The sequence below is a fragment of the Euleptes europaea genome, chromosome 3 (assembly GCF_029931775.1).
Source record: "Euleptes europaea isolate rEulEur1 chromosome 3, rEulEur1.hap1, whole genome shotgun sequence".
NCBI classification, from domain to species: domain Eukaryota; kingdom Metazoa; phylum Chordata; class Lepidosauria; order Squamata; family Sphaerodactylidae; genus Euleptes; species Euleptes europaea.
Window position 1 is genome coordinate 19049603 of NC_079314.1, and position 12274 is coordinate 19061876.

At 47.0% G+C, this 12274-nt stretch overlaps 1 protein-coding gene across 1 annotated transcript; it reads right to left on the bottom strand.

The window, feature by feature from the left end:
- Positions 1–11268: 11268 nt before the first annotated feature.
- Positions 11269–11956, bottom strand: CITED4 (Cbp/p300 interacting transactivator with Glu/Asp rich carboxy-terminal domain 4). Its single transcript, XM_056847304.1, has one exon. It carries the CDS (start codon positions 11931–11933, stop codon positions 11310–11312), a length of 624 nt encoding a protein of 207 aa, XP_056703282.1. The 5' UTR covers positions 11934–11956; the 3' UTR covers positions 11269–11309.
- Positions 11957–12274: the final 318 nt, after the last annotated feature.

Sequence of the window (12274 nt, forward strand, 5' to 3'; positions counted from 1 at the left end):
ATGTGTACCTTAATGTGTTTCTTTGCTAATATAGAAAAAAAACTTCATAGAACTGTTATTCCAAGCTTTTCTCGCTAACAGTGAAAATAGGCCCGAAACTTATTGAGGTTTGTCGCGGCAGCACGCCCGCGGAGGCAGCAGTCTGTTTGGTTCTTCACCAGATCTACAAGTGACACCATTTTCAGCGTGCAAGTTGATTTTCCAGAAAGCCAACAGATTGCAGGCCTGGAAGCAAACAAAATACCCAGACTGAAAATAGGAAGAAGATGGCTCTGTCGTTTCCTGACTGCAAAAATGCAACTCCCTGTGATTTATCTTTCGTTCCGCCCACAACCTGTCAAGTTCTCCACCGCCTTTAAAGCGGAGATGGTTCATGGGACTTGCCCTGTTGGTCATCCAGCTGTGACCAAAATCTAGGGTACATTTTAATATGGAGGTATGAACTCGGGAGATTTCCCCTCCCCCCGAGCAGCAATGCAGGACAATGCAGGTGCATGCTGGGGGAACGAGCAGGGTAGGGTTGCCAGCCTCCAGGTAGTACAGAAACAAATAAGAATAACAAGGTGCAAAATTCTATTGAATGCTACAACAATATACAAACAACCACTCTAACTAAACCTAAGTAACTATCCTAATACTAATATATACACAATACAGTGAATTCAGGTTTACGGCTCCAAAATAGTTTAATGTCCTCTTATTTTAAATACAGGTCTTTGAACTTCAGGCTTCACCATGGTCCAAAGGCTGGTACCACCGGGAAGAATCTCAGTGCTTCTATTTCCAGCACTGAGATTCTTCCCTGTGGTACCAGCCTTTGGACCATGGGGAAGCTTGAAGTTCAAAGACCTGTATTTAAAATAAGAGGACATTAAGCTATTTTGGAGCCGTAAACCTGAATTCACTGTATTGTGTATATATTAGTATTAGGATTGTTACTTAGGTTTAGTTAGAGTGGTTGTTTGTATATTGTTGTAGCATTCAATAGAATTTTGCACCTTGTTATACTTGTTCATTTCTGTGCTGATTTCCAAACCTATTGGTACGAGTACAGAGGTGTCTTTTTCTCAGCCTCCAGGTAGTAGCTGGAGATCTCCTGCGGTTACAATTGATCTCCAGCCGATAGAAATCGGTTCCCCTGGAGAAAATGGCTGCTTTGGAAGGTGGACTATGGCGTTGAAGTCACTCCCCAAACCCCGCCCCCTCACACTCCGCCCCAAAAACCTCCCGCTGGTGGCGAAGGGGGACCTGGCAACCCTAGAGCAGGGAGAACCTTTTAGACTTAGAGCATCTGCTTCGCACGCAGAGGTTCCCCAGTTCAATTCCCCAGCATCTTCACTTAAAAGGGCCAGAAAGTAGATAATGTGGAAGACCTCCGCCTGCGCCCCTGGAGAGCTGCTGCAAGCCAATGTAGTGACTGGTAGACCAATGGGCTAGCTCCGTGTAAGGCAGCTTGAGGTCCTCACAAGGGAAAATAGAATGGAACAGAAAGTGTATGTGGCAAAATCAAGGAGGAAGAATCTCATGAATGGTTCTCACGGCCAATACAGACAGCAAGAAGAAGAGTTGTTTTTTATATGCTGACTTTCTCTACCACTTAAGGAAGACTCAAACCGGCTTCCAATCACCTTTCCTTCCCCACAACAGACACCCTGTGAGATAGGTGGGGCTGAGAGAGCTCTGAGAGAGCTGTGACTAGACTGAGGTCACCCAGCTGGCTTCATGTATTGGAGTGGGGAAACCAACACAGTTCACCAGATTAGCGTCCGCCACTCATGTGGAGGAGTAGGGAATCAAATCCAGTTCTCCAGACTACAGTCCACCACTCTTAACCACTACACCACGCTGGCGCTCTGGGGAGAAATCAGAAGACCCAGCTGCTGGGAGACAGTCCACTGCTCCAAACCACCGCTCTTAACCGCTACACCACGCTGGCTCTCCAGGGAAAGGAGCCAGGGCGCAGTGGCAGAGCATGTGTTTCTGCATGCTGAAGGGCTCAGATCCAAGCCTGCCTTCTCCCATCCCCTTCAGAGGAGCTTAAGTAGCAGATCTCCTGAAGGGGTTGGTCTTCCCAAGATGCCGGAGAGCCACCACCAGCCAGAGTAGACAACAAGAAGCCCGATGAACCAATGGTCAACCACTCCTAAGACAGTGCCATGTGAGGGTGATTACCCAACTTCCTTTCTTACTTCTGAGGCCTTGAGCAAACACTTGGAGCTAGCTGTCCCTGCACCTGACAAGGTTTCATGTAGCTGGTGTTTCCCCACTCTGCAGATTTACATCTTTATCTCAGGTGGTGTCATTTCAAGCCTTCTGCTGATAGATTTCTGGCAGCTCTTGGAGTAGCGTGCTATCTGAAAGCAAGGTAGTAAAAATAACGCCTCTAATAACCCCTTCAGATTTACACTTGTATGTGCGGTGCTTGCTATGCATCCAGACACATTTTTAAATTGACACTTCCTCATGCATGCTTGCTGGGAAGGCCAACTTGCAAATCCTAGAAAATTCAGCGGGACCGCCTCCCAAGTTAAGCTTGCACACGGTTACACTACTGAGAGGGGATTCATATGATCGTTTTCCTATGCCTGTATTCTCTTTCAGAGGGCTGTATAAGTCTTTGAGAGCAAGCGTGATGTAGTGGTTAACGTGTTCAGAGTAGGATCTCAGAAACCCAGGTTCGAATCCCTGCTCTGCCACGGAAACTGACCGGATGACCTTGGGTTAGTCAAACACTTTCAGCCTCGACCCTGGCAAGTATTTGAATGGGAGACCTCCAAGGAATACCAGGAGCGTGGCTAGAGATTATTTTGTTTTAACTGGGATCAATTGTATGTTTTTAGTGTGTTTTATCTTTGATGTTAGCTGCCCTGAACCTGGCTTCGGCCGGGAGAAAGGGTGTGATATGTCTTAAAATAAAATGGCAAACCACCTCTGAATGTCTCCTGCCTTGAAAACCCTACGGGGTTGCCATAAGTCAGCTGTGACTTGACTGTTATATATATGTCTTCAGAGGCAAACATTTTTAAAAAGTTTTTATCCCCCTCACCTCAAAATATGCTGCTTCCTACATAGTACTCTCCAGGACAGAGCACAGTTTCTAGGACACGAGGAATCCTTTAGCATTGGATAAATACATCTTCATTAGCTGCTGAAATGACAGATAAATTATCCCCCCTTTAAGCAGTGGTGGAAATTCATCTCTAAAGTTCTTTTTCTTAACCTACCCATACACACCCAACCAAAAACATACTTTGATTTCTAACCTATTTTACCAATTGAGCTTATGATGGATGACAAATGTTTTAAATACAGATTGCAAGCTACACTTGGTTCACTGCCACAACACTCTTAAGTAGGCCACTAATACTTCTGTTGCACATGGGTGTCTCCTCCCTGTTCTAATGTCAAAACTCGGCAAAGCAGGTTAGACTGAGAAAGACTGGCCCAGGGTCACCAGTGAACTTCATGGCAGAGCTGGGGTTTGGATCTAGGCCTCCGAAGGCCTAGGCAAGTTGCTGAGAACTAGTTCAGAGTTAAATCCATGGTTACTGGATTTAGAAGCAAACTGGACCACGCCCAGAGTTTAAACACGGCACACGACTTACCACAGCTGAACTATATAAGCTGTTTTTCTAATGCCGAAGCGCAAACTTGGAGCATCTGAGCATCAAATCTATTGTTGGCCCTTCCTCTTTAACCTGAAATTCTCATCCTCAGTCCCAGAGGTTTGGAGGAAGAGCCAGGGGGTCCAAGAATGACCAACCCCCAAAAATCTCATTTTAAAATCCGAGCATCAAATTCAATGCATTTTGCTAGCATGAAATCCTAGTAAAATTATGGAACTCCCTGCCCCATGATGTGGTGATGGCTGCCAACTTGGAAGGCTTTAAGAGAGTGGTCACGTTCATGGAGGATAGGGCTATCCATGACTGTTAGTCAAGATGAATATTAGTCATGATGCATACCTATTCTCTCCAGTATCAGAGGAGCATGCCTTTTATATTAGATGCTGTGGAACACAAGGCAGGACAATGCTGCTGCAAGAGGCACTTGGTTGGCCACTGTGTGAACAGACTGCTGGACTTGATGGAGCTTGGTGGGCCTTGGTTTGATCTGGCATGGCTTTTCTTACTTTCTTATGAAATTGAAATTCAACCTGTTTTTTTTTTTTTTGCTGGTGAGGACAGACAGAGGAGGTCCCCTTTAACCACCCAAAGAGGCTGTGCTAGGGAGCACAGGACCTGAGTAGGTTCCTTACTGTGTAATTTTTGCATTGTTTAATATGTCATGTTAATCCTTAGAGCCAGCGTGGTGTAGTGGTTAGGAGCGGCGGACTCTAATCTAGAGAACCAGGTTGGTTTCCCCACTCCTACACATGAAGCCAGCTGAGTGACCTTGGGCCAGTCACAGTTCTCCCAAAACTCTCTCTGCTCCACCTACCTTATAAGGTGTCCGTTGTGGGGAGAGGAAGGGAAGGAGATTGTAAGCCGGTTTGATTCTCCTTAAAAGGTAGAGAAAGTCAGCATATAAAAACCAACTCTTCTTCTTATGCTTTGCTTCCACCGTGGTTTCTGATCTCTAGTTGGTTCCAGTTTTCTACAAGTCATATCCTATTGCATTGTCCATTGGATATCTCATCTTCTTTGGTGGTAAGAACATAAGAACATAAGGCCCTGCTGGATCAGACCAAGGCTCATCAAGTCCAGCAGTCTGTTCACACAGTGGCCAACCAGGTGCCTCTAGGAAGCCACAAACAAGACGAGTGCAGCAGCACCATCCTGCCACCGCACCCAAAATAATAGGCATGCTCCTCTGATACTAGACAGAATAGGTATGCAGCATGACTAGTATCCATTCTAATAGCCATGAATACCCCTCTCCTCCATGAATATGTCCACTCCCCTCTTAAAGCCCTCCAAGCTGGCAGCCTTGGTATTGACCTATTCTGCGCAATCCACCTTGAGTCCCAGTAATACAGGTGGACTATAAATAACATAAATCACTATAGGAAAGCCATTTGGAATGGGGAGCTGTAGTTAAGGTGGAGGAACTGGGTGAGATTGAGCTGAGAAGCTGGCTGGATCCAACCCATTTGTGTGTATCAGCCAGTAATAGCCTAAAGAATAAAGGCGCTGCTTTTTAAGGTGATGCCCTTGTCTCAGCCCATGCCAAATGGGGCCTAACAGGGCAACAAGCCCATCTAAATTATAGGCCTACCATCAAAAGAAGGGGAGGGGCTGTGGCTCAGTGGTAGACCCTTTGCTTGGCATGCAGAAGGTCCCAGGTTCAATCCCCAGCATCTCCAGTTAAAGGGACTAGGCAAGTAGTTGATGTGAAAGACCTCTGCCTGAGACCCTGGAGAGCTGCTGCTGGTCCGAGTAGACAATACTGACTTTGATGGACCAAGGGTCTGATTCAGTATAAGGCAGCTTCATGTGTACTTGGACTTATTCATGGCATTATTAAGCATCTTGTCCACTTACACACACTTTACCTTCCAGTGAACTTTTAAATAAAACTTAAAAGCTTTAACCAGACTTAAGTGAAATACACAACATTGTGGATATTATGATTTTGTAACGCGAAGAGGGGATTTAACAAAAAACCAAGGGTGGAAGTTACATCACCAATATTGTTATTTCCTCTTCTTGCATCAAAAACCCAAAAGCTATTTCTTCGCAATAACTGTAAATTTTCTTTACAATGTTAGGGCTTGTTTCAAATTCCTCTTTTCAGTACCACTGAGCACACGAAGGTGCATTCTGCAGAGTGATACCGCTGGGTCTAGCAGGGCCAGTCTTGTCTATTCTGACTGGCAGCAGCTCACCAGGGCCTTCCAGGTCATGGTCTCTTACATCACCTCCTACCTGATCTTTCCTAAATGGATATGCTGAGGATTGAGTGACATGCATGACAGATGCTCTACCACTAAGCCACAGCCCTACCGTTAAGTTTGTCACAATTAAGATGGTTCGAGACTTCTTCCTATGTTACCATATTTTCCCTTTTCAGTGCCACCCCCATGACAATCCGAGAAATAAAGGCGCTGTGCTTCTAGGGAGCATCCTGATCCCAGCCCACATCAATTGCACCAAATATGCACGCTCAATACACGTTGTCCACTTCATGCATGGAGGGGAAGGGCTGTGGCTCAGTGGCAGAGCCTCTGCTTGGCATGCAGAAGGTCCCAGGTTCAATTCCCGGCATCTCCAGTTAAAGGGACTGGGCAAGCAGGTGATGTGAAAGACCTCTGCCTGAGACCCTGGAGAGCCGCTGCCCGTCTGAGTAGACAATCCTGACTTTGATGGACTGATTCAAGGGTCTGATGGACAAGGGTCTGATTCAGTAGAAGGCAGCTTCATGTGTTCTTGTGACATTACATTTGCACAGGCATGCAAGAAACCCCTCTCCCAGCTGCATGAAGCAGCCCTTGTGAGCACAGCACACAACACCTCTTCCCCCGTGAGCTTTGCCAAGTTCCACTTGCTTCATTACTCAATCCAGGAAAGGCTTATCAGGTGTTAGGTACAGAGAACCTTGCAGAGACACATCTGCATGTTATTAGTCCAGAGAGAGGTTTTGCTCACCCACACGTGTTTGTGGCACAAACAGCACCTGAAAAAAACCAGGAGGAGAAACCAGCTCAATTCCTCTCCAGTCTGCAAATGCTTCAACGCTGTGCAGCTGACTGGAGACGTGCCGTGGAATGTGAAGCCAAGTTACACCCTTCTAATCCCACTGCATTCAATGGACTCAGAATGGGGCAACTCTGTTTGAGATTGCATTGTCAGAATCTGTTCTTACCATAAGCACATTTTATGTATGGAAGCCAGTAGCTTCAGTTTTAGCCAAACTCCCTCCAGACCCCACTCACAGATAGATCAGTCCAGTTAAACATGACACTGCACACAGATTTTTCTTTCCATTACAGGAACAAGGCACACATTCCAGCCGTCTCTTTTGGCTCAGAAATCTTTGTCCCCTGCATCTCTCGTGTGATGAGAAACGCAGCATCAAAATTGTGATCCTGGGGGGGGGGACCGCGGTTCATTAAAGATTAGTGTTAGATTTGACACAAAGACACAGGATCCCTATCACATACGGTCACACCGCTTTTATCTGTACAGCACACTGCCACTATCAGTGAGAACAAACCTCCCATGCTTCGCAGGCAGCAAGGAGACCTTTCTTGAGAAGATTACCAATCTAATCTGCCTGTTCAGCATTCGGAAAGCTATTCATATCTCTTTTGCTCTGGCCGACGTTTCTTCGGCTCTGTTCATTCGGCATTGTTGCTTCTCCAAAGTCTTTTTCTACCACCTGGTTCCATGCAGGAAGTCTTAGCCGATCATCTGATGCCTCCAGACAAGCACAGAGAGAAGAAAACAATTGCAATGGTGTAGTTCAAGCCCCTGCATGAATTGGGTAACGATCCCGACATTTCACAGAAGTGATGGAACACAGTTCTGGAGGCGGGTTGCCAAGTGGGAACAGCAGGACATTTCCAGTTCCAGATGCAGGTTAACCTGACAGGGAGTTAACTACATGTTTCTTTATACTTTACTAAAAAAAACCACAGAAGTCTGAAATTAGCCTTGCTAATGCCACTGCTATCGACTAGCATGGATTAGAGACTTTTCAGGGCCTGTATCCTACAGGTCTACTCTGCCCAGCTGGAAGCCTTCCCCCCAGTCTCGTGAGCCTTCAATTTAAGGGGCTCTTCCACTGAAGAGCTATTTCATTCAGGTGAAGGTTTTAGACTTTGTTAAGCAGAGCGGTAGGATACAGGCCAGCGGCATTGCCATGCGTGGAGTGAATGAGAGATATAAAAGTCTCGATGGCCATCTGCCAGCAATGCTGGTTCTATGACCTTAGGCAGATGATGAGAGGGAGGGCATCTTGGCCATCTTCTGGGCACGGAGTAGGGGTCACTGGGGGTGTGCGAGGGGGAGGTAGTTGTGAATTTCCTGCATTGTGCAGGGGGTTGGACTAGATGACCCCAGTGGTCCCTTCCAACTCTATGATTCTATGAAGTCGCTCCGGACCCAAAGAAAAATCAGGTAGACGGCATAACACAAGGAAAGTTTTACACACTCCAGATATGTGGCATGACAAGGAAAAGTCCTAGTGTTAAAACGACAGGGGTTTCCCTAGAAGGGTGAAGGAAGGACCACAGGACATGAATGGTACAACAACCGTATTGATGGAAGCTGTGGATTCTTCAAACATAGAGGGACTGTGGCTCAGTGGTAGAGCAGTGACTTTGCATGTAGAAAGTCCGATGTTCAATCCCATTGCTATTTCCCATTGGAAGGCTCCAGTCCAAGGTGATGTGAAGGGCTTCTGCCTGAGACCCTGGAAAGCCGCTGCCTTTCAGAGAACACAAAACTGATCTTGACTGACTCACGGTGCCATCCTAAGCAGAGTTATAAACAAGTGGGCTCAGAAGGGTATACCTCTGCTTAGGATGGTACTATCGATATAAGGCAGCTCTATACAAAAAAATGAGAAACAGTTGTTGATGGTGAACAACAAGTTTTGGTTGGCAATAGTCCTACAGGTATTTTTGGGTCTGAGCATCCCAAGGGGTGGGAATAGAACAAAGATAAGATTCCTGCCCAAGGGACCTGGGAATTAACTAACTAGCAGACTTGCACAGTTAGAGGCAGAACAGTTTGGGAGAATGAACACTGTTAATAGGGGGAGGGGGTGATGGAGTACAATGTCACCCCATCCACTTAAAGGAGACTGCCTTTTTATTATGCAGTCTACACTCCTGACAGGTATCTTTTAAGGATCTTCTCTTCCCACAGACTTTAGCTACACTTTTTTACATCTCGTGGTGCCAGTGTGTTCTCTTCAATGAGCCGAGCTTGTTCCCAGCCGCACATAATGTATGCCACCCAAGCTACGACAGCATTCCTGCCAAGGTTGGTCAGGACTTCATAGCTTCCACATTTATCATCACAAAGGATTCGGACTTTATCAAGAGATGCCATCTGGCTGCTGACAGCCAGAATGGCTTATCGTGTGCAAAGTCACGGCAGCAGATTCTGGAGAAGCATGCAACGTGACTCGCGCTAAACCACCACAAACATTCTACCAGCCTTTCATCCATCCTTCAGGCATCTCTTCCCACTCACCCAGAGCCATTACACTGATTGCTTAAAAAGAAGAAATCGAAGCGGAGAGTCCAGGTGACCCATGGTATCTCAGCTACCCCAGGAAAATTCAGGGATGAGAAGCCATAGCAAGGCTCAGACACTAGCTACTGAATTATTATTGGAGGAAAGCCAGTGGACATTCAACAACTCCTGCTGACCTCAAAACACGAGCTGAGCTGCAGGACACACAACAGTTTCCTATTTTTAAATGGGAGCAGCAAAAGAATGAAGCCCATGTCTCAGAACTCTCCCAGTCCAGAAGGTAAACAACTCCAGGTTGCAAAACTTGTTTTAAAGAAACTATACCCGACATCGTAAAGTTGTCTTGAGCAGTGGCTCCCCACCTTTTTGGTGCGGCGACTCTCAAGTGGTATTATGACCCGCTGTAAAAAACCAAACAAAAAAACAAAAGCCAAAGGCCTGCTTTCATGGGCTTTGTAACCCACAGATTGAGAAATGCTGCCCTCGAGCACGTTTGAACTCCAAACTCAACCTTACAATGGCTTTAAGCGGTCCCTGGATTGAAAACACAAGAGAAGCAATCCGAACAAACGTGTTCAGTTTGAGTTTTTTTAGTTTTTATTTTTTTCGTGGGGGGCGGGGAATCACCGTTACCTGTACATTCACACTTCATTGATCAACAATGACGTGCCGCTATGTGCTCTCAACAACAGGGGGCAGTAGCAACTTCAGAGTCGGCACACAGAACGTTCTGCTTTCCCAGACGTATTGGGGGGGGGGAATAGAGACTGAGAGGGGAGCAAGCTGCCAATCACGCCAAACAATTTCTTGGTCTGAGAAACACAGATTAGAAGTAAAACTAGTCTTTCGAATCAAACCCCCAGGGAGAAAGAAGAATGTGTCGGGATCCTAAAAGATCGTGTTTGCAGCCATGGTTAAAAAAATCCCCCCCCCACAGTTGTTGAAAACAGTTTGGATGAAAGAGACTTGCATTCGATCTTGCTCAATAATCTCAAAAGGAAATCAATCTAGCCCTTCCAAATAAATAAAGATTGGGGGGGGGGGGAGAGGAACCGTGATATAAATAAGTTTTTTTAAAAATCAGTCATATACAATTACAAGCACTTTTTTTTTTTTTTTGGTTTTCAGAGGCAGAGAAAGTAGATATCAGTGGCAGCTTAAAGCTTGTGTTTGCCATTGCCTGGAAGTCCTATGATCTCATAACAAATTAGCTGACCCAGATTTTAATTTTATACTGAAGTGACCTAAGTTTGCAGTAGACTGGTCACTTACAGGTAGTTGGGGGGGGGGGAGGTCATTAGCATACCTGCCAAATTTATTTTAAAGGAGGGGATATAAAAGAATGAACTTCGAGGGAAGAGACCTCAAAGGAGAAAGACTTGTTGCTAACTTCACAGTATGGAGGGGGCATGTCATATTACCTCCCACTTTGATTTATGATGCACCCTTTATGATTGGAGAACCGTTTAAGAAAAGCCATTGGGATGGAGAGTTCTGAATAGCTTGCAGACCTCACTGATAAAAGCCAACTGTAAGATCCAACTGCCCTGACCAGGATAGCCCAGGCTAGCTCAATCTCTTTAGATCTCAGGAAGCTAAGCAAGGTTGGCCCTGCTTAGTACTTGGATGGGAGACCAGCAAGAAAGTCCAAGGTCGCTATACAGATGCGGGCAATGGCAAACCACCTTTGTTCATCTCCTGCTTTGAAAACGCTTCAGGGTCACCATAAGTCAGTTGTGACTTGAGGGGGGGGGGGGAGGAGGAGAAGATTCAACTTTGCCTGCCCCTTTCCTCAGTAGTCCAGGCACAACAAGACAGTAGTTTTGCGGAAGGCCCATTTCCTTTTCCCAGAGACGAAATTCTGTAGCTGCCACGTGAACGATCCTCAGGCAAGGCTGCATCTTCAATTTCCATTTAGAGCTGCAAAAAAAAAAAAAACCTCCCGTTTTCCATAGCGCAAGAGAACACCCCCCCTCCCAAGAAGGAGCAACACAGGGCAAGCCCCCAATGATTGTCCATTGTGGTTTAGGAGATGGGTGAGGGACAGCTGAGAAAGCCTGTATGTATTTGTGCGGGGAAGGGGACACACGAAAGGGAGAAGTTGGGGGAGGTGCGGAAATCAAGCTGGGGGTGGGGGGGAGAGAAGCACCCGCTTCCAGCCGCTCAACAGCTGATGGCGCTGGGCTGCTGTTTGCTGACAAAGTCCGAAATGAAGTCAAACTCGTTCTGTCCCAGGAAAAGTTCCGGCAGCTCCTGAATCCGGTCCAACCCCAGTTCCATGACCAAGGAGGTCAAAACCTCTTCGTCGACGAGATCCGTGTCCATAACGTTCAAGGTCAAAGCGGGAGAGGGCATGTGCTGCATGCCAGGGTGCTGGCCGGGTCCCACCCTGTACTGCTGCACGCCTGTCCCCACGGGCCCGTTGCTCATGCCCATGAGGGGATGACCCTGGTACTGGGTATTGAGTTTCTGCAAATGCATGCTGGCCATCAGCTGCTGAGTGCCGACGGATCCCATGTATTGCTGCTGCTGCTGCTGGTTGGGATTATTGAACATCATGGCATTCGGCACCTGGTGGTGCCCCAACTGTCCGTTGATGCCCGACCGTTGCCTCATCCCGACGTCCAAGCTAGGGTTTCCGTACTGCATCATCTGGTGATTGGCAGGTATCGTCCTTAGCATGTGCTGGCCGTGTTGGGGAGGGCCCTGCAGGCCGTTCACCCCCATCCGGTAGCCCTGCAGCCCATTCACGCCGTGGCTCATCGACATCATCATGTGGTCCGCCATTGCAACCTGGGCACTGCAGAACAAGAAGAGTTGGATTTTATATACCGACTTCCTCTGTCACTTAAGGAAGAATCAAACTGGCTTACGGTCACCTTCCCTTCCCCACAACAGACACCTTGTGAGGCAGGTGGGGCTGAGAGAGTTTGGAGAGAACTGTGACTAGCCCAAGGTCACCCAGCTGGCTTCGTGTGGAGGAGTGGGGAAACCCGGTTCACCAGATTAGTGTCTGCCGCTCACGTGGGGGAGCAGGGAATCAAATCTGGTTTTCCAAATTAGTGTCCACTGCTATTAACTCCTAACCACTGCTCTTAGAGGATGGTGCAGAGTTGCTTTCTGTTGCC